Source organism: Spermophilus citellus, assembly GCF_964194105.1.
Source record: "Spermophilus citellus genome assembly, chromosome: 9".
In the NCBI taxonomy this organism is placed as follows: Eukaryota; Metazoa; Chordata; class Mammalia; order Rodentia; family Sciuridae; genus Spermophilus; species Spermophilus citellus.
In genome coordinates, this window is record NC_138191.1 from 23,841,556 (window position 1) to 23,864,313 (window position 22,758).

Below are 22,758 nucleotides of genomic sequence, written 5' to 3' on the forward strand. Positions count from 1 at the left end.
GGACAGGTGTCGCCAGTGTATTTCCTTCAGTAGCAAAGCAATAAAACTAATGTTATTCCTTTTTCTAAAAAAAGAAAAAAAATCACACACACACACACAAAGGAAAATGTCTTGCATTTAATTTCACTGATTCAAATTTTTGAATGTGAAAGTGAATCCATTCAATTTAATTATTCTGAAGTCCACTATTAGCCTAATCCACTGTATTCCACTGCTGATTTCTGGCAAGGACTACTCAAGGCTCACTCCTTGAGTAATACTTGGAACCAAAGAACACTGGAGAAGGTTTACCCAGATTCAGCTGGTGTCAGACATTGGGCTGATTCTCAGGGATCTCACTAGCTTCTGGGAATATAACCAGTTCACAATCATTACAGCATCAGAAACATCCAAGCTCTAATTGCTGGAACCTCTAGTCATGTTTCCTCAGGACAGCATGTTAGAAAGGAAGGAGATGTGGGTGTTAGGGAAGAAATGTCAATGGTGGGAACACAGTTCTGTAAACTGGGCTTACTGTGCTGGTACCCCACATGCTTTCTTTTGCAAGAAGCAATTTATCTGTAGCCCTGCCTGGCTTAAGTGAACAGGATATGTTACATTCCTCAGCAAACTGCCTGTTAGCCATAGGAGAAATACAGGCCTGAAATAATGTCAATAAGAGGAACCAAGTTAACCTGAAGGGGGAGACTTTTTGTGACTTTTTTTTTTTTTTTTTTTTTTTTTTTTTTTTTACAAACCAGCTCTTAAACTTGGGAGATAACGATAATTCCTTCTAACCATAAAATCTAAGAATTTATGTTTTAAGAGTCCAATTAGAACCAGTCAATATGGGCCTAAGTGACCTAAAGTTATCATGGTAGTGGAGACTTGAAAGTCTAATACCATTCTGCTGTCAGTCAAAGGTTAAGAGATGAATCTGGGTGGGCCTCTGGAAACTTATCTGGGATACCCAATAAAATAAGTGCAGAAGAGGCACACATCCCTCTTTTTATTTACTTATTTTTTGCATTACAATTCTTAACACATCATTATACAATAATTTATTATATCTCTGATTATATATAAGGTACGGTGACACCAAATTCACATCTTCATACATGTATTTTGTATAATGATGAGGGTCTCCTTCATCCCTCTTCTCTCTAAGAGGACCCACTCCTGAAGAGTGCCCCCTTTCTCTTTTCCTAGCCCTTCAATAAACTCTTGCCAGTTACTTTGAGCTACATGTGTGAAATTTTTTACTTGATTGTAAGAATTTCTTTAGTTCTCAAGTAAAAGACATTTGTAAATGTCAGGAGAATAGGCTAAGCACCGAGGAGGGATATTTTCCAAGTATTCAGGTGGGAGTATAAAAAAAGCATTAATTGCATTTATTTTTCCCTTTGACAGCAAGAACTCAAGGGAGAGGATTGTGAGCAAACAGAGCAACATGACACTGATTTTCGACATAACACTCATTCAGCATTTTATTATTCATCATTTGCTATACACACAGAGTTGTAATTGCCAACTCTGGTATTGTCATCCCTGAGTTAAGCAGAGGTCATTCCTGGGCTCCCATTGTTAGATTTTGGCATTCTTGGCATCATCAATCACTTTTGTAGATATGGAGAGGTCAGGTCTGAGATCCAGCCACAAGCACTGCAGTAGGATAGGAGCCCAGAGAACCCACTCAGGTGCAGATGAACGAGGTTCAGATTGGCAAAGAAATTTGGCTTCTGTGATGGGTAGAGCATTAATGGCTAGTCCTGGCTGAAGTGTGAGTGGAACGGCAAAAACTTAGTAGGGAACCTCAGTTATGTGGAATCTCTGGTGGCAGGGGATGCAGTGTGGGGTAGGGAGCCTGAGAAGTAGGGAGAGGCAGGCTTTCCACATTAAGAAGGTCGTAACAGAGCCATGAGGCCTCAGGCTGTTCAGTAGAAGGAGCCTGGGATGACTCAGGCCCCAGACCCTAGGAACCAACTGCAAGCTAATGGTTGCAGAACAGGAATAGGCATCAAAACAGACCCAGTAACAAGAATTAGAGCAGGCAAGTAGGAATTGGAAAGCAAGTAAGAGCATGGTCATTGGAATTAACTAACCACACCAGGGATCTTCTTCCCAGTGGTAGAAGTTGTGCCACGTCTGACCCAGTGTGGACCTCAGGAGGTGTAATTCTCATCTCTTTATTCAGGCTAATAGTAGTTAAAGGTATGGAGGGCACAGGTGAGACTCAATTGGCCCCAGGTATGGTATATGGTAGGAATGGGATATCATGTCTGACAAGAAAACTTTTTTGTTGTTGTTTTCCTCACTGCACCCATAATGCTACTTCTCCAAAAAGACACACTTCAGCTCTAGGGACATGATCAATCTGTTCACTAGACCACAGGTCATTGAAAGAAGAAACTAAGTTTTTAGTGCCCAGCAGGGCCTGGCACAGGCCCAAAGAATATTTTTTGAACTGTTTATTGAGTATATAATGGAAGGCAAAGATGGTGAACAAATGGACACATCATCTTGGTTGGGTGCAGTCCATCAGGATTTCCCAGAGTTTCAGTGAAATATCCCCTCCAAACATTCTGTACCATTGATTATCTTTATTCCATTGTATCCAAGCAAGCTAGTGATTTTAAAACAACAGCTTTCATGGTTTCTTCATACTAGAAGTGAAGATAGATATTATGGAGATTTGATCACTGTCATTATTATTCCCTGTCGTGTGTTACACTGACATCTACTTAGTACCTCATGTTGGTACACGTGGATTAGCAGCACAAGTCTCTGAGAGGATGGGTACATGGTTGAAAACTTCTGCATCAGACAAAGAAAACTGATGAATCCTCAAAGCATCTGACTGACAGACCTGTTTTGTTTATCTTCATACTGTTGCTATATTTTTTAAAAATTGATTCTCAGTTATCCAGTATCATATTTACCATGTTCTTTTTTTACCTTGTGAATTCTAGATTTTTTTTTTATATTTAGCATCCTCTTGAGATTCATGATACATGCTCATTACTGACCCATATACTAGCTCAAACACTGTTGATTCCTACAAATGCAGGTTTTTGTCTTCTGTGGAGAAATCAAAGGATCTATCAATCCTGGGCCCATTTCCCTGCAGGACAACCATTTCGAGCTGCTCAGAGTTGCTCCTATTCATACTTATCTCCATTGTCTCCTAAGAGGCTTCATGTCTGTAGATGTTTGTCTCTGGGTTCAGCTGCTATTCTAATAATGTAAAGAGTGCTCCATTTGACATGTTTACATGACCTGCCTGGTGAGTGTCAACATCTGAGTTTGAGAATCCAGCTCTTTTGGGTAACCCTTTTGACATCCCTAATAATAGAAACCATTTATTGAGCCCTTGAGTGCAAAGCACTGAACTAACAATTTTCATGCATTACTTCTTTAATCTCTATAAACCCTGTAAGATTAGTATGAGCTGTTACCTCCATTTTATAAACTGAATCTCACAGAGGCTAAGTAACTTGTCCATGATTATGAAACTTCTAAACAGTGACAGTGAGATTCAAGTCTTGGATTCAAAAGTCTGAGTCCAAGCTGAATTTTTAAAGTTTATATCACACTGTTTCCCCAACCAATAAACTTGTAACAGTAGACTTAACTATTTTCATACAGTGTTTCTCCACCATACTCGGTCCACTTGGGGCCAAATACCAGGAAGTGAGACTGAGAACCAGGAAGAGCTCAGGAATGCTGCCCTACCCTTGCCATTGCCCATGGTGGACATTCAGTTTGTGTCAGCCAAGGGCTGCGACTTTGTTGGCTCCAAGATCCACAGCTATTCTGGAGAGGGAGGACAGGAGGTTCTGGGCTCACTGTGACTCTCATAAATCATTGATCTGGTGTGTGTGTGTGTGTGTGTGTGTGTGTGTGTGTGTGTAGTTGGCCTGTTCAGGGCTACAGCTAGCTCCTATAAATGGGCCCAAACTTTGGCCTCACAGCTGTTAAACCACCGAGATGGGGAAGTTGTGGCTATGGGTTGGTGAGTATTGACAGTTTCCAGCAATGTCACTCAGTCCAGGAGTTACCAGCCTTCATGTGTTGTTGTCTCTTCAGTGCTCAGTAGAGCAGCCAGCCTGGGACTCTGGGGGCCTGGATTAGATAGAGATGGGTTGGAATATAGTGAAGGGTCAGAGATAACCGGGAGGGGGGAGGATGGAAGTAGTGGTTCTCCAACCTGGTTGTATATTTGGCGTTTTTAAACCTGAGTTCCACTTTGGCTCAATTAAATCAGAATCTCTGAGGGAAGAGCCAGGATACCAGTACCTTCTACTTTCCATCCACTGGCTTAGAGCTTTCACTGGGACGTCTAACTCCTTGTCTCTGTGCAAAGTGTGTGTGTACAGTACTTTTTATTAGAGAGAAGAGGAATGTAGATCTAGCTCCACTGGCTCAACCTCAGAGGAGAGGAAATGTGTGAATGGTGTGTGTGTCCCCATGTGTGCATCTGCATCTGGACATGGTGCCCTGTTGGTGGGGGCACTTGCTGACTGGATGGTATGTAGGGCATCCCACTCTGGATGTGTACACAAATCTGTGTGTGACTCTTTCTTTCTTTCCTGCAGCTCTGTTTCTTGTAATGAAACACCAGAAAGGTAAGAAAATCGTGTTCTCCCCTCCAGAGCCAAGGAGATTCTCTGGCTGTTAAGTCATCTGCCCTGAGTGTCCCTTGCAGCCCCATCCTGCCCAGATACCTAGATGGGGGATTACTGATTCCATGCAGCTCTGCAGAGGAAGTTTGATCACCTGCAGTTTATGTTGCTCACTGTTGTGTCAGCATCCAGACCTGAGGGTCCATTCAGAACAGGACTTCACAACTCATCTCCCCACTCCCAGAACTTGAGTAGTGGGGAAGGGACGGGACCTCAAAAAGCTTTGGGGCATGTGGATGGGGAGAGTGGCCTCTTGGCCCTGCCCCCTCCCTTGATCTCTGCCAACTAATGCATGCTGTCCCTGATCAGGTGCTGCCTACAAGCTGGTATGTTATTTCACCAACTGGGCACCTGGACGCCCTGAATCTGCCTCCACCTTCCCCCGTGACCTGGACCCCTTTCTCTGCACCCACCTGATATTTGCCTTTGCCTCAATGAGAAACAATCAGATTGTTCCCGAGACTCTCCAAGATGAAAAAATTCTCTACCCACAGTTCAACAAACTCAAGGAGAGGTATGTTCATATTGGAGGTGGGGTTGTATTTTCAGACTTTATAGATGTAAGGGAATTAAGCCCATTCTTCCAGTTGCTCTCTTTCTTCTGGTTGTTCCAGCCCTATCCTCAAGCATTCCCAATGTAAGAATTCCCTGTTACCGGAAGACCTTGAGCTCCTTCTAGCCTCCTTGCCTTGCTAGTTGCTGTTGTCTCCCCCTGGAACATGATGTCTCTCCTCTCTGCCTAGCAAACCCCCACTCACCCTTTGAGTCCAGTTGTGAGGATTTCAGATATTAAAGTGATTCAAAGCGGGCATGGACATTGCAAATGCTCAACAAATGTTTAGTGTCTTTATTACCATTTGTCACCTGTAAACCCCAAGCTGCAAGTTCTTCAAGGGTAGGGGCAGTGCCTCCTTTATCTCTAGGTCTCCCAGTCAGTCAGTCAGGTCAGTACCTGCACTGAGTTGGTGCTCAGTAAGTGCTTGCTTAAGTACTCCCCTCCCAGAACTTCTGGGTTCTTTCCCTGCCCAAGGGAGGGTTTGTTACTGCATTGATGGCCATAGATGGGCAGGGTTGCAAGCTTCCTGAAAGTAAGGAGCTTTCAGTCAGTGGCACAAAGTCATTGCTCAATAAATATTTGTCAGGTAAGAAAAGAAGTGAAGAGAAACATTTCAGACTACTCTTTCTTTTTGTTCTGGAAACATTATGGGACATAGGGATTTTGGTGAACTTTGTGTGGCCTTGAAGTTGTGAGGCTGTGATGACCCTTGGGTTAATTGCAAATTCCTCTTTTCCTTTCCTCCCTGATCCTATGCTCTTCTTTCTCCTTCCCTGTCTCCCATTCCTCATTTCCTGTTGTTATTCCATTGAGTGAAGAAAAACCAATACAACTGTAGCTTCCTGCTGGTGTGAGGACCAAGCATAGTAACCCTCTCTTTCACATCCTAGGAACAGGGAGCTGAAAACACTGCTGTCCATCGGAGGGTGGAACTTTGGCACATTGAGGTGAGACCCTGCTGTCATCATCTTCTCTGGAAGGTGGAGCCAGGGGGCTAGACGTGCGCGGGAGCCAGCTTGAATGTGAGGACCAGAAAGCTAGTGCAGACACCTCCCCAAGTCCTGATCTGACCCTGGATTCAAGGGCCCATGGAGGGCCAATTGCTGGAAGTTCCAGCAGTTGGTGAGAAAGGGAGTGAAAGGAAATGAGAGACAAAAAAGTGTACTCACAAAGAACCCTCAGCCTCCAAAAGAAGCAGGGGTCTTGCTTGTTTCTGAGGAGAGGAGTTTTATTCAGGACAAGAAGTATAAACCCAACCCTCCCAGGGCCTGGGGTTCCTCACTTTATAAATGGAGCCAGTGGTATCCACCACAAAGGGCAGTGTTTGAGAAAAAATAAAGCACCCGTCTTAGAGCTCTGGTCGACCCTGCACCCTCCATGAGGCAATGTGGAGATGGCTGAGGCCTGGGGGCAGGACTTTTAGAGACAGAGCTGGTGGCCTGGAATGTGTGAGGTTGCCCCTTGCTAGGAATATTCAGATATGAAGGAGAAAGGATTTCAGGTGTGAGCTAACAACTGGTTCAGCCTGAAACCAGGCTTCTCCTTTCCTACTCGAACACGTGCCATATGCCAGATGCTGGGCTGAGAACTGTACACATTACCTCGTGGCCACCAGGGAGAAACTTATGAAATGGTTGTTGGTATTCCAAGACAGCAGAAAAAGAAGAGGCCCAGGTATTAAGGAACTTGCCAGATTTCTCCCAAGTGTCTGTCAGAGAGCACCCAGCTGAGAGGTGGCAAGCAGACAATGGAATCCAGGCCCATCTATCTCTGAGTCTGGTTATTTTCTAATCATTATCCACAGAGCACTCCTAGAATTGCTTGAAATTCAGCTTAAGTAGTTCTAATTTTTCCCCAAAGTATCTTCACTTTGGAAGAGAAAACAAACTAAAATAGAAAAAAAAATCAATTAAGTAAATGAAGAAAAGAGCCAAGGACCAGAAACCCCTTATCAGATCCCTGACCTCTTGTGCCAATTTATGCAGCCCAGGCCCAAATGAGCTCACTGATCCTTCTGGAAGTGCGGGCCATTGGCTTATGTTTCCTCTCCAGTCCAGTCCAAGAAAGAATGTCAATGCTAGGTCCAGCACAGGGAATGGAGTAGTTACTGGGGAGACAGGAGGGAGAGGCCAAGCGCCTTCGCAGCAGGCAAACTTGCAAGGGGCCCTGAAGGTGGCTGTGTTGCCTCAGCCCTGCTCTCCCTGCAGGTTCACCTCTATGCTGCACACATTCGGCAACCGTGAAAAGTTTATTAATTCAGCTATATCCCTCCTGAGGACACACAACTTTGATGGTCTCGACCTTTTCTTCTTATACCCTGGACTGAGGAACAGCCCCACGCATGACCGATGGAAGTTTCTTATCTTAATTGAAGTAAGTCTAGTTTGGAAGCTCCAGAATCCAGAAACGGTTCTACTTTTGATCATATTTGGGCTCGTGGGAGCACAAGGCCGGGCCAGGGGCAGGAGAGAAGAACCAGAATATTCTTCTATTGCCATCACACTGGAGCTACTGGGCCAACTTGCTGCTGAGCAGGGGTCCTGTGGTTGCTCTTTTCTCTGTCTGTGTGGGGTTCTTGCTCCAGTCCTCTAGGCTAGGTTATGCCTTCTGGGTGCAGTCTCCTGGTCTCCCTCAGGCAGTTTATTTGCCTCCCTCTGGCAAATCCCTACTTGCTGGCTCATCTTTCTTCCTCACACGCTGTGGGCAGGGCCTGTTTCTGCCTCACCATGGTGTCCCCTGATGGTGCTCAAGGAGCTCAGTCAAAGTTTCCTGGATGATGCTTTCTTTATAGGACTGTTCTGTATGGTTCTTTCTTCCCAGGAGCTCCTCAGTGCCTTCCAGAAGGAGGCCCTGCTCACCCATCGTCCGAGGCTGCTGCTCTCTGCTGCAGTGTCTGGTGCCCCACACATCATCCAAACATCTTATGATGTAAACCTTCTAGGGAGGTGAGTGGGTGTCGTGGGAAAGACAGTAGAGGGAAGGGGGCATCTTGAGCCCAGAACCCAGAGCTGCTCAAGCACTGTTTCAGTCAGCACTTTTTTTTTTTTTTTTTTTTTGCTGCTGTGACCAAAAAGACTTGACAAGAACAATGTAGAGGAGGAAACGTTTATTTCGGGGCTCACGGTTTCAGAGGTCTTAATTTATAGACAGCTGGCTCCATTTTTGGGGGGCTCAAAGTGAGGCAGAATATCATGGTGGAAAGGTGTGGTGGAGGAAAGCAGCGTAAGACATCACACCAGGGAGCAGAGAGATAGAGCATGCTCCTCACCAGGACAAAATATAAACCCCAAAGACATACCCCTGGGACCCACTTCCTGCAGCCATACCCTGTTACCACCAAGTTAATCCTTATCTGGGGATTAATGCACTGATTTGGTTAAACCTTTTATAACCCAATCATTGTATCTCTGTACTTTCTTGCATGGTCTCACACAAGATCTTTAGAGGGACACCTAATATCTAAATCATAACAAGCACTGTCCCTGAGCTTGCCATGTACCTGCCCTGGTGTCTGTGAGGTTTGGGGTGGGCTGAGGAGCATAGGTGAGGACAAGAGTCAGCTCCATTACACATACCTTGGGCTTTCTTTAGAAGATCACGGGGAGATGCTGTAGTACTGGCCCACGACAACATTATCATCGGTAGAATCTTCTGCATGGCCCATTGCTGGATCTGGGAGAGAATGCCATGGGCCCCACCCCATCTTCCCCAGAGCAGAGGTATAAAAAAAACACAATGCAGCAAATGCTGGCAGCAGAGGGAAGAAGAGCTGACAGCCGTGAGCCACAAAGCCCCAAACAGGAATTCCTAGTCACACAGAGTTTTCAGATCAGATCTCCATGGCAAAAGTTAAAAAGGTAAACATGAATAGCACATAAATCTTTCTGAACCAGCTGGCTGTGCACAAATTTTCTTGAATCTCAACAATAATGTATTTACAAATGAGGAAACAGATTCAGAAAAAGAGAGGATGTGGTGTTTCTGATTGCGATTGCACTAGAGAGAGCTGTTTCAGTGTGGGAGGAAAGGCAAGGGACCCAGTGAGAACGGAGTTGGTTTGTGGGAATCTTTTATTCATTCATTCATTCTAGGTTAGTGTGAATCTTGTAGCTAGGCAGGATTGAGAGTCCTGCCTTCACACAACTGGGTGACATTAGGCAAATTAGTTACGCCATCTGAGTTTCAAATTCTTCCGCTTGAAAATGGAAAAAGGCATGGTACTTAGGGAATTGGCCAGATAAAATTAAATTAGGTGATCAGTGTAAATCCTTACACCTCTGACCTGGCACATGCTCATGTCCACCTGATCATTATGAAAGTCTTCTGGAGGGGTAGGTTCCAGTGGCTCCTTGAGGGGTAGAAGGACAAAAGTGTTTCTACTGCTATAGGACAGTGCTGCTCTTACTTGTGGTGATTTCTGCAGTCCTCTGATAGCACAAGTGAGGTCTGTATGTATTTGCTTTCTTGTCTGATTCCTGGCTACCTCCTCAGATACTCTCAGGATTCATAGACCCTGACGCACAGCTGTCCCTAACCAGCAGTTTTTTCCATCTCTCAGTGGCTGGCACAGCCTGGACAGGCCCCGAAGGCAGGAAGAGCAGGGACACCCAGGTGACCAACGTGCACCTCTGTAGCTAGTTAGCACTATGATGATCTGAATTGAAACTCTGCCCAGCCCAACCTTTGCATCTCCTTTTCTGTGCCTTGTCTTTCAGACTCCTGGATTTTATCAATGTCTTGTCTTATGACTTTCATGGAAGCTGGGAAAAGTTCACAGGACACAATAGCCCCCTGTACTCTTTTCCTGAGGACCCGAAATCTTCGGTAAGAGAAAGGAAGATCTCAAGTGGCCCAGACATCTTTCACTGAGCCCAGGACATTGGCACTTAGTAACAGGGAGGGTTATGTTCTTCTACCTTTAGGCATATGCTATGAATTACTGGCGGAACCTTGGGGCACCTTCGGAGAAGCTCATGATGGGGTTCCCCACCTATGGGCGTACCTTTCGCCTCCTCGAACCCTCTGATAATGGGTTGCAGGCTGTAGCAACAGGACCAGCGTCTCCAGGGAAGTACACCAAGCAAGCTGGCATCTTGGCTTATTATGAGGTGATGGGGTTAGGGACCTCTGTGTAGCTCCCAACCTCAGTTATTAATCCATGGCCAATCCTATTTCTTCTCTGTTCTCTGCCTCCTGCTTCCCCACTAACAAGGTTATTTTGAGGCAATTCCAATATATCTTTTATTACTGGTTCTTTTTCCTCTACTCCAATGCCCTCCTTAATAGACATGTACCCAAGGGAATGTAAGACATGAGAGGAGATGATAAGAGGCAATTGAGTGTGTGGCAATAGAGATCTGGAAAAGTCTTATGGAACCAGGTGAACTCTGAGCAGATTCAAAGCACAGGAGAATCCTGATGCACAGGTATAGGACTGGTGTGCAAAGACACAGATGTGGAGGGCACCAGATGCAGAACCAGAACCTTCCCACAGAGAGTAGTGGAAGTGCTGAGTGTCCCTCCAAACCCTGCTCTATGCTGGACGGCTGGAGGTATTTTCCTGTTAATTCAGTGAAGCATGGTTATGAATGGTGGCATAGCTGAAATAATGTTTTGGAAGGAGATCATGTGTCAAAGAGACTTTAATAGAATATTTAAAGCTCTGAAGAAAAAAGAATGGCTTAGACATTAACTCTGTAGCACAACTTGAACCCCTTTACTTCCTTGCAGTATGTTTCCAGCACAATGCCGAGCATCCAGTGGGCACCATACTTGATGGATTGTAGCAGCCTGGTTGTCCCTGCCTTCAAGACCTTTAAATATCTAGAGGACCAAGTGCTAGTTTAATAACTGCTTATGTAGGCAAGTTTGTATTGGGAGCAAATTAACTGAGGAGAGACTTGTTTATGAAAACACTCTGAAAAAGATACAGTCTGGTCAAGGATTAGGTATGACCCTCTTAGAACTTTGATGCTGGTATTATTTACCAGACCCTGGCTTGGCCTCTTAGGCAGCTCATGCAGTCCTTATTCTCTCTCTTTTTCCATCATGAATACCAAGGAAGAAACAGGTAAAGGGAGAAACTTACTTGGGGGGGGGGGAAGAGGTCCTTTGTAAGCGGTGGGAAAGCCTACATCCTCATTCCCTGAGGAGGTCTCTGGCATTCCCTGCCCCAGGGCATGGTGCTTCTCTCCATGGCACTTCATGGACCTCACCTGTGGTCCTCTTGGCAGATTTGCTCCTTTCTTGAGAAAGCAAGAAAGGACTGGATTGGCTATCAGCATGTCCCGTATGCCTACAAAGGGAAGGAGTGGGTTGGCTATGACGACATCAGGAGCTTCCAGGAGAAGGTGAGACCTGACGTCTTTCTTGCTCCAGCATATAGATTCTCATTGGCTTCTACGGACACTCATTTAGATAGATAGATAGATAGATAGAATATGAATGAGAAGTATGTGTGCAGCTCTCATAATCCCATCTAGTCCAATTCTCTAATTTTGAAAATAAGCAATTTCAGTTCTGAGGGAGTACATATTTCTCAGTCACACAGCTTTTTAGTGACAATCTTCTCTTTTCAGTTTGGACCAGGTGATTGTACAACAGATAAATACCAATACAGCGTAGATCACCCCAAGCGCTCCACTGAAATATACTGACACGTGGCAGGGATGGGGAAGTCAGGGAGGGCTTCCTGAGGGAGGTGAGCTGGAGGAGGAGGAGATTTCATGGGGGCAAGACTTGTTGGGGTAGAAAGTTTGTCACAGGTTAAAAGAATGTAGGCAAAACAGAGTTTTTTTTTTTTTTAAATGAAGGATGTAAGTGCGGGTGAGGGAGTTTAGTCTTTAATCTGTGGGCATTTTAAGGGGAAGTTTCTGAGCAGATCTATGATTTGTAAGTTTCTTTGAATTTGACTCCTCTAAGTAAGTCCTCATATAAGTAGAACCATACAGTATTTGTTATTATTATTATTATTATTTTTTTTGGTCTGGCTTATTTCATTAGCATAATGTCTTCAAGTTTTCATCCTTCCTTTTTTTTTCAGTACTGGGAATTGAACTCAGGGGCACTTGCCCACTGAACCACGCCCCCAGCCCTATTTTATATCTTATTTAGAGACAGGGTCTCACTGAGTTGCTTAATGCCTTGCTTTTGCTGAGGCTGGCTTTGAACACGCGATCCTCCTGCCTCAGCCTCCTGAGTTGTTGGGATTACAGGCTTGCGCCACGGTGCCCGGCTGCATGTTTTATCCATGTTGTATGTGCATGCAGGAATTCTTTTTTAAAATAAAGTATTTAATTTTTAGGTGTAGATGGACACAACACAATGCCTTTATTTTTATGTGGTGCTGAAAATCGAACCCAGGTCCCGTCTGTGCTAGGCGAGCGCTCTACCGCTGAGCCACAATCCCAGTCCATGTAGAAATTCTTTTTATCCTAAAATTGTTATTGTTCATTTTTAGTTTTTTACAAATGAGGAAAATGGGACATGTAGGAATTTAGTAACTTATCCGACATCCCATAGCCAACAAGTGATAGAGGCTAGAGTTAAATGCAGGTTACACCCTAAACCACCTGCTGTGTTGCCTCTTGACAGTTCATCTTCTAGTTTTGCTGTTGTACCCAGTGTGGAGGATGGGCAGTACAGCATGTTGACTGACCATTACTTTTACAGGCAAAGTTTGTGAAGGCAGAGCATTTTGGGGGGGCCATGGTGTGGACATTGGACTTGGATGACGTCAAGGGAGCTTTCTGTGGCAATGGCCCTTTTCCCCTTTTATACACATTGAATTACCTCCTGCTGCAAGACGGTAAGTAGTAAGGACCCAGGAACTGTGCTTGGAATTTGTATAACCAGGCACTGGGAGGGTCCATTCTGCTAGGTCTAAATTCTTTGATGAGGTGACATGAAACTGAAGAGAGACAAACTTTGATGTCAGCCAGTGTATTCTGTAATCTTGGTCGGGACACTTGAACCTTATTTGAGTTTCTTGAGCTTCCTTTGCCCTATCTGTAAAATGGAAATAACTCTTACACTCATCCTTATGAGAACTAAATAAGATATGGAATCAAAACTGCACTAGCTCATTGTTAACACTCAATATATGTTAGTTTATTTTTCTGTTTCCTTCTGCTTTCATGGGCAAGAGCTAGAAAAGGGAATTTGGTTTCTTTTGATCTCTCTTTTTTAATAGTAGAGGTTTCCATGGCGGTTAGGAAATGGAACCCAGCATGCAAGAGCTGAAAATCCTTAGAGATGGTTTACAATCCTCCTTTTAAGGACAAGATTGGAGCTCAGGCAGGTCAGGTCTTTAGGTGGGCTCCAACCTCATTGTTTACAACATGCCGTCTAGAGCTCCTTGTCCTCAGAGTTGTTCCTGGTGCCTGTACAGATGCAGGAGGTTTCTGCTTAAGGATTTAACTAGTAAGGAATAAGGCCTTGAGGGACAGGACTTGCTGGGGGTGCAGTCAGAAGTCCAATTCTGGATTTTTGGAGCAAGTTCCTTCTGCATTGGAGGGGTTCTAGTCCTTCCCGTAATTAGCAGGAAAGGAAGGGAGAGGTAGGGATCTCGTGCTTTGTGATGATTTTCTCTAGAGGTCAGCTCAACTCCTTTACCACAGTTTGGGTTCTCATCTGCTACGAATTCTTCAGTATCTGATTCTGAAAGGCTGGCTGTGACAAAGGCATTGAGCACTGATATTATTAACATTTTTTTTCCCCCAGGAAGAAAAGCTGAGGCTCCTGAAGTCCGTGGAAAGCATAAAAATACAACTTCAGTTCCTGGAGGTGGAGTCATGACCCTTGGAAGGGAAACAGGATCCCTTGGAAATCACACTGTAGCTCTACGGGGCACTGAGGTCCCTGGGCCAAGGACTATGACTTCAGTGGACCATCAGTCAGTGACCACTGCAGGGACAACGGAAGCCCTTGAGCATTTTCAGACAGAGACCCTCAGTAAGACAATGGCCCCTAATAAGAAGTCTGTGTTCCCTGAGAAAGTTACTGTCCCCACCAGAAAGATGTCAGTCACCTATAATGGGCAAACTGTGACTCAACAAGGAGTGAATTTGAGTTCTGTATGGGAACTGCCCCAGGGTGGGTGAAATTGGTCTGAAGAGGGAAGTTAAATAAGATGCCTCCCAACACACACACTCCTTTTACTTCTGACAACCCCTTTATGCCCACTGAAGGGAACCATTCCTATGTCAACTAACAACTCTTCCAACAAGTGCTCTCTCTCTGAAAGAAGAAAACACTACTGTGGATCAAGGAGCCTAAGCTCTGTGGATGGCAAACTGGAGCAAGCCCTTGTCTTTTCTTCTTCTCTGTGTGATATGATAGAAGCTGCTTGATCCTGGTTGCTCATGGGGTGAAGTAGGCACCAAAGCCACAGTGGGTCAATATTTTTTTCTGTTGAATAAACTAGAAACACAAGAATCCAACTGAGGTCTCTGAGACTCGTGCCTTAAAATGATCGGTGCAGCTTGCTCCTCTCAGGGTCGTTTCCCCTAGTATTATTTTTGGAAGGGGGTTGTGTCTAGTCTATAATGGTACTTTCCAGTGTTGATTTTGGACTTACTTCTTCCATTAGCAACTGCTCACTTCACTGTTGGTCAGAGACAGAAGTTCTTTAGGAGATTGTGGGTTTCCCACAATCCTCAAGAGGAGGAAATGGAGGCTTTCAATTATCTTCTCTGCTTGGTCAAATCTCAGTTGTCTATGGGAAAACACCCTCATCTAATCTCTCATTGAGAAGTGATTGAGAAGGCAAAACCAAAACTTTTAATCTGTTTTATAGTGTGACTAGTACATTGCTCCCAGGTCTCCTCCAGAGACACCGATTCCCACACTTTAAGCAGTGCAGTTTGCCTGGGAGCATTCTCCTGGGTGTGACCAACTCTTCAAAATTACTATAGAAATGGACTGTGTTCTAGCTCTTCACTTTTAGGAGCCAGTGCCTCACAGAGGGTGTAATTTCTCTTACTGATGTTACATATTAGTTCATTTTCTGTTCCTGATAACAATGCCACAAACTGAATGAGGTATCAAAAAAAGAGGTTTATTTTGCATCATAGTTCTGGTCCAAGTTCAAAAGGCCACATTTGATGATGGCCTCCTTGCTTGCAGTCCCAAGGTAGCACAGGGTATCACATGGTGAGAGACAAGATGTGTGTGTGTATATGTATGTGTATGTATCTTTTGAATTCTCTCTCTTATAAGCTACCCAGTATTCAACCATGGGGCTTGTACCTTATCAGATCCTAATCCCTCCTAAAGGACCCACTTCTAAACACTGTGGTCAGATTTAGTTTACACCCTCTTAAAACCTCATAATGGGGAATTAAATTCCAACACTAGTGTTAGAGAAGATGAACTATATTCAAATCATAGTGCTCCACCCCCTGGTCTCTAGTAACTCATGTCCATTTTATTATTTACAAGGGCCTCAAATGTAAAGATACAGAAAAGTTGAAAGTAAAATGACTGGTAAAATATACTATTACAGTATTAACAAAAATAAAATATTTGAACTACATGATATGATTAAAATAAATTTTAAGGCAAAAAACCCTACTAGAGATGAGAATTTCCCTTCTGAGCACATATAAGGAATGATTGTTCTTGCTACAACTAGCAAAAGTCAGCTAAATTACAACAACCGTATGTTAAATGTATCTGAGAGCTGTGGAAATGACCAGGACAAGGTAAACCAATAAAATCCCCGAGAGTATAGAACTTTTCTGAGGTAAGATGAACATGGGCAGTCATCTTTATTCTCTGCAAGCATTTGCCAGTTCTGCACAGGGGCTGGGATGTAGCTAATGAAAAAATGATAGATAAGGAAAGAGGTCAGCAAAATATTTAAAGGTCACATGAAAATAAAATGACATGGAAAACTTAAAAGACCCCAGATACATGGCCAATTTTCAAAAGTATTTGCAAGACTTAGGAGTTGTGCAGGAGGTTGGCAAACCTCACCAAAAGTTTTTGAAAGGCAGAGTGAATTCTTTCAATAGTCTCCTGATGTTAAGGGAACAAAAGACATGTCATGGGAAGGGATCTACTCGAAATAAGTGCTTCCTTCAGGATCTGAAGTTGCATGGGTCAGGAAGACGGAGAGTGGGTCTGGGAACTTCTCATGGGGAAAGTTGAATTCCCTTCCATCTTTTAAGACTTACAAGATTGATATTACCAGTTCTCAAACAAAATCCTGAGGGAGTCACATCAAAATTACAGGGGCAAATTAGAAATAGATGAACTTAACCTCGACCCAAGTCAATCCCTAAATAGATTGGGAAGGGGGCATGGGGGCAGGAAAGATGGTGGAATGAGATGGACATCATAACCCTAGGTACATGTATGACTGCACATATGGTGTGATGCTACATTGTGTACAACCAGAAAAATAAAAAGTTGTGCTGTAATTGTGTACTATGAATCAAAATGCATTCTGCTGTCATATAGACCTAATTAAAATAAATAAATAAATTTAAAAATAAATAAATAGGTTGGGATTATCTGGCCATTGTCCTATTTGTATAACAGGTTTCTAGTTAAAGGTCAAATATTCACTTATATACACTTAAAAATGACAAGACATGCAAAGAGGCAAGAGAATATTGTTAAGAATTAAGAGAAGAAGTATCCAGTGGGAACAGACTATAGGTGACTGGAATCATAGCATTGCATATAAATAACCTTAGAATAACAATGATTTTTATGTTAAATAAAACAGAGGAAGAGATCAACAAAATAGAATTGAGAATTTTACCCTAGAATTAAAATCTGTAAAAAGTGAACTAAATTACACATGTTCAGTAAAAGACAGGCACTAGAATGATGCTAGTTCATAGAAGTTTCTGCTATGGTGATGTTTTATAAACAGCACTTGAAATGTGGCTTATGAAACTTCAAGGAAGTAAATTTTAAATTTTATTTAATTTTGATTCACTAGAGTTAAAATTTCAATAGCCACAATATTTAGAGCTACCATATTGGACCACACACACTAGAATAGCAACACTATTATTAATACTTGAAAACCTAAGACTTCCCAAATGACAATGTATAGTAGAATGAATAAACAAATTGTAGTATACTTTCATTGTGAAATACTACACAGCAAAAAGAACAAATCATTGACAACTACTATGTGGATGAATTTGAAAACTTAACATTGATTCAGAGAAGACTAATGCAATAGAGTACATATATGATGCCATTTTTTTCCTTTTCTTTGGTAGCAGGGATTGAATCCAGGGGTGCTTAACCACTGAGCTACATTCCCAGCCCTTTCTATGGATTTCTTGTTTGTTTTTTGTTTTAAATTTTGAGACACATTGTTATCAAGTTGCTGAGGCTGGTTTTGAACTTGAGATCTTCCAGCCTCAGCCTCCTGAATAGCTGGGATTATAGGTGTGTGCCACCATGCCCACCTGCATGATGCCATTTTTACAAAGTACAAAGCCAGACAAAACCAATGTTAGTATAGTGCTTGCTCTTGGGGCATGTATGTAGAAAGGAGCACAAGGATACTTCTAGAATGCTAGTTACATAACAAATTCTTCTCTTTAAAAATATAGGAGTTACTTACTCCTGAGAAGCATTGCCTGTGAATTTGGGGCTGACTCTTCCAAGGCAATGTTGCTTCTTTTACAACTATTGTGTTAGTTAGGTGTTCATTGCTGTGACCAAAAAACCTGAAGAGAACAACTTAGACAATGTATGGTCGATTTATTTTGGGACCACGGTATCAGAGGTTCAGTCCATGGTCAGCCAACTCCATTGCTCTGGGCTGAAGGTGAGCAGAGCATCATGGACAAAGGGTGTGGCAGAGGAAAAACTGGCAACTGTGAAGCAGAGAAAGAGCACGTGAAGGGCCAGGGAATATAAACTCAGTGCCCTACTTCCTGCAGTCACACCTACCTGTCTACAGTTAGTACCCCATTAGTCCATTCAAATTATTAACCCACTGATTAGGCTACAGCTCTCATAAACTAATCATTTCATCCCTGAACATTCCTGCATTAACACAGGAGCTTTGGGGAGGCACCTCATATCCAAATCATAACAGCTATAAATTGCACTCCTCCTTGGTGGGAGCATTTGTGAATAGATAAGAGGAAGGCATGTGAGCTGATTCTAAGCTGTGGAAATGATAAGGAAGAAGAACTTATGAGGCAGAAGGCTGTTGTGGACAGGAGAGTTGTGTGTGTGTATGTGTGTGTGTGGAGTGTGTAGAGGGAGAAGTTGTATCCCGGGATATTGCATATCAGAAGTGAGATGGAAGAGATCAAGAAAGTACACAACGGAAATAGACTATAGGTGACTGAAATCCTAGCAAATAGATGCAAGGTCTACATGCAGATAGACCTTAAAATAACTATGATTATGTTGAAAAAAATAAAGAGATCAACATAATAGATGATGCAAAGGATCTTTAAAAGTGTTACTATTTTCTTCTCTTACTTTTCCATACCACCACATCCCTACTTCATCACCATCTTCATATATATATTTACTATATATAAGTATATGTATATATGTGTGCTTACGCACACAAAGTGTTAAGTTTTGCTGTGCCTAGCAAAACAAGGAGTTCTGTGAGAAAGTATGAACTCTTTGAACTGTGTCCTTGTTGCTGTCTTAAGAAGATAAAAGAATGATCTGCTAAGTGTAAAATATATATGTGTGTGTGTGTGTGTGTGTGTGTGTGTGCGCGCGCGCGCGCGCGCGCGCGCGCGCGCGTGTGTGTGTGTTTGCCTGGGAATAAATAACCACAAGTTAATTGATAAGAAATATGGAGCACTGTGACCATAAACAAAGTTTTCCTGAGAATGTTTATCCATGTTTGTAAGGATTAAGCTGCTGAAAGGATGTTTTTTCTTTCCCCTTGTTTTAATTAACAATGCTGTATAAAAGAAGGAGAGAAAAAAGTAAAGACGGTGCTCATTTCTACTGGATGTGTGTGTGTGCATGTATCTTTCTTTAAGCATCTCTGCTGTACCAGGAATTACAGATTGTCAGCGGGTCATATATATATATATATATATATATATATATATATATATATGTATGTTTATTTTATTTATATATATATATAATAAACAGCCACAGGGTGTATATGTGTATGTATGTATGCATGTAATATATTGGGTCAAGTATGATGTGTGACTGGAATATAGATATTGGAAATTAATATTAAATAAAAGAACTTGTGTTTGCCTGTCTTCTGACTACCAGGTGACCTGAAAGTAGTATAGCCTATAAATTTATTGGTATCCACGAAATCTGACATTGTCAAAACACAGAATGTGCTTGGTCTATGTTAATGCCATAGCTTGCTCATGGCAGTTTTTTTCTCTTCCTCCTCCTCCTCCTCTCCTCCTCCTCCTTCTTCTTCCTTCCCTCCCTGGGTATTGAACCCAGGGACACTTTACTGAGTTACATCCCCAGTCCTTTCTATTTTTAAATTTTGAAAATGGGTCTGGCTGAGTTGCTGAGGCTGACCTGGAACTGGCCATCCTCCTGCCTCAGCCTCCTTTGTTGCTTGGATTACAGATGTGCACCATCACACCCAGCTAAGAGTGTGGGTTTCTCCTTGTCTCTCATTTTCCTTAGGGAATATTTTCTAGTAAAATTAATCATTGCTTTCCAAGTCTGCTTATGGGTTTCTGCTCAAAGCGGAGTTGGCGAAAATGTTTAAGAAGAAACATTACAATTAACCTTACCAATATCCACATGGAGCGAAGACGGGGGTGACTCTGCCCATGATAATCTTGGTGGGAAAACAGTGCTCAGACACCTGACGTGCCCCTTCCTAGTAACTTATCCATTGATTTATCCTACGAGAAGAGAGGAATTTCCTCGAGTAACTTCTGCCCATTCTAATCTGTGCAAGAACAGAATTTTTATTGTACCGGATGCTTATGGGAGGACAGTGGGTTCTTCTGGAAAAAATATTTGATAAGATGCCTATCAGTGTAGTGTAGAAATTTGCTTTTTCAGCCTCCCACATAAAGATGCCCGACAATTCTGCAACCGGTATAGAAACACTCTGGCCCATATTATTTTTGCAATGCTGTTGGGTTGTAACCAGGAATGCTGGTTACTGTCAGGTCATGGGAAAGGACTAATGGCACAGTACAACAAGAGAAACTTAATTATTCAGGAAAGAGGTAAGGCAAGATGTCAGTTCATATGTGGAAACATTTAAATCAATGTAGTGTAATGTCAAACTCATAGCAAGGGGTTTAGGCTTCTCCTCATTTCTAAAAAAGTCAGCGTTTACACTCTGTCACCTTCTTTCCTGTGACCCCATGATAGGTGCCCTGCTGATCTTCCCAGTATCATCAGTTGCTTAGAACTTTGTCCCTACCTCCTTTCATTCTCATTGAAAATGTGTGCAGCCTAATCACTCCATTTCCAGTTATTTGAAAACATAAACTGCAGGTAAGACAATGGGAACTCCTTAATGAACCTAAACAGGCAAAATATGTATATTTTAACAGGAGACTCCAAAGTCAGTCTGCCCTCTCCTGTCTATGTAGTCGGCTCTGTCGTTGCTATTAATGCAAAGTAAATACTGAAGTAGAACTATAAGATTCATGGCTCATTCCATATAATTATATATAAGTATTTTATGCATCTACTACCTGGAAGCCACTACTAAATACAATAAATGATAAGTCAGAACCAGCCTCCTTCAAGACTTTGAAAACTAATGAGAGACAATGACAAGTATTCCAATGATGTATTTGAGAGAACTTAGTGGTTCCTTTGAACTTTGTACGTTATTTCATTTCATGCGAAGTAAACAGGCTTAGAGAGCTATATATAATATGATGCTGAAAGCAAGATTTTTTTTTTTAAGTGCAGTAAGAGAGCCTGGAGTGTTAAAAAAATGTCAGGTGGGGGATGTCTTTAGAACTGCTGGAAAGGTGATGGTTTGGTTGTTTTGACCTGAGTGGAAAAGGGGGCAGGGCGCAGGCTCAAACAGTCCCATGAACAGGCTCAAGTGGTGTCTGTCTAGGAAAGAGTTGTGGAGAAGTTATGAGCTATTGTCATTTTCTGGCTTGAACATTAAAGAGTTGCATAAAAAGACTGATTTCAAATTTTCAAAAACATGTTTTTGTAAGTTAGGAATATTACCAGCAGGTGGTAGCAGCATACAGGGTTACAATTCTTTAGGCAGGCAGGAAAAAAAAAACTGTGAGAAAAGCAATTAGAATACATTTCTGTAAAAAATTAAATCAAATGTAAATCTCTTTCTCATTATCATTGAAGTTTATCCCTTCATGCAGATCAAAGCAAAGACAGCTTCAGCACACCAGGCCTGGAGGACGTTCCAAGTTCAAACAAATCAGACTTGAAATCCTTGTTCCACCTTTCATTAACTGTGATCTTGGGGGGCTATGATCAGAGGAAGAGAGAGGAGGAGAGGAAGAAGTTAAGAGTCAACTGTAGATCTCAAAAAAAAAGCACCTGTCTTTTGAAGCCAAAGTGCATGTGGTTCCATCCTTCTGGCAGCTTCTGCCAGCACCCATTTCTATATAGGCTCTAACCCCATGAATCTGTCTTTCGCGCATTTTATGTTTGTTAATAAACTCTAATTGTTAGAGCCCATCAGCTCGGCTTCTTATTGCTTTGTAAATTTACTACACAGTGGATGTGAAAATTATTGATGCATATCAGAGGAAAAAAAAGGTAGGAATGCCCCCACAGCTAGAGACAAAAAAATGCAGGAACAGTAGGGTAGAGAATGACACTCACCCTTCCTCTGTGTGCTCCAATCCTTGACTCTCCCACTGTGTCCTCCATGTTGATTGGTAGTTGAAGATCCTGGGCTTGGTCCTGGATAGTCTCTGCCTCTCAGAGGCTGTGAAAAGTGTGTATTGGATTCAGCTTCATTGTGAATCCCAACCCTTAGAGAGCATGATGAGCCAGGAAGAAAGAAGCTGTCCTCTGCAGGCCTCCCAAAAAGCCAGTCAGCTCGTCTCTGAGCACCCTGAGCTTAACCTCTGTAGGGGAGTGTGTATATGTGCATGTGCATGCACTGAGAACACTTAAGATCCAAGCTCATTGATCATGTTCTTTGCCTTTGTACAAGGTTTTTCATGAGAATACTGACCTATCAACCATGTTAATATTGGCTCTAGTTATTAACACTAGAACTGCCTAATGTCATTTTATAAATGCTTTCCCATACTTCTCAATTTCTACTGACAGACTCAACAAAAAAAGTCTACATATAGAGCAACTGCAATAAACATTATTTTATACTTGTACAATGTGCTCTCCCATCTTCATTTCTAGGGCTACTGGAATCTACTTCTCTTGCCACACAGCAAGTTCATGGTGATTTGCTGCCTGGAGAAGTAGCTTCTAGAGCCTTTGCATGGTCAAATACCTTCATTCTGAGCCTGCAAGTACAATTTCTTTTTTCAGTACTGGGGGTTGAACCTGGGGTGCTCTACCACTGAAGTTATATTCCCAGCCCTTTTGTTAATTTTGAGACAGAGTCTCACTGAAGTACCCAATCTA

At 42.6% G+C, this 22,758-nt stretch overlaps 1 protein-coding gene across 2 annotated transcripts; it reads left to right on the forward strand.

The window, feature by feature from the left end:
• The first annotated feature begins 2,685 nt into the window (after window positions 1–2,685).
• On the forward strand, window positions 2,686–14,640 carry LOC308655297 (oviduct-specific glycoprotein-like). Of its 2 annotated transcripts, XM_081305282.1 has the most exons (10): window positions 2,686–4,604; window positions 4,971–5,175; window positions 6,108–6,164; window positions 7,425–7,590; window positions 8,038–8,162; window positions 9,933–10,041; window positions 10,140–10,325; window positions 11,451–11,567; window positions 12,889–13,024; window positions 13,939–14,640. In XM_081305282.1, the coding sequence occupies exons 1-10, from the start codon at window positions 4,430–4,432 to the stop codon at window positions 14,316–14,318; spliced, it is 1,656 nt and encodes a 551-aa protein (XP_081161408.1). In that variant the 5' UTR covers window positions 2,686–4,429; the 3' UTR covers window positions 14,319–14,640. The 2 variants fall into 2 exon arrangements, with proteins under 2 accessions (XP_081161408.1, XP_081161409.1); XM_081305283.1 differs by lacking the exon at window positions 10,140–10,325.
• The last annotated feature ends 8,118 nt before the right edge of the window (window positions 14,641–22,758 follow it).

Bases quoted from the DNA above. Each gene is read 5' to 3' on its own strand.
- LOC308655297 (XM_081305282.1), top strand. From the start codon at position 4,430: ATGGTGTGTGTGTCCCCATGTGTGCATCTGCATCTGGACATGGTGCCC. The intron at 4,605-4,970 runs GTAAGAAAATCG...GTCCCTGATCAG, and splicing joins TGTAATGAAACACCAGAAAG to GTGCTGCCTACAAGCTGGTA. The intron at 11,568-12,888 runs GTGAGACCTGAC...TTACTTTTACAG, and splicing joins TCAGGAGCTTCCAGGAGAAG to GCAAAGTTTGTGAAGGCAGA.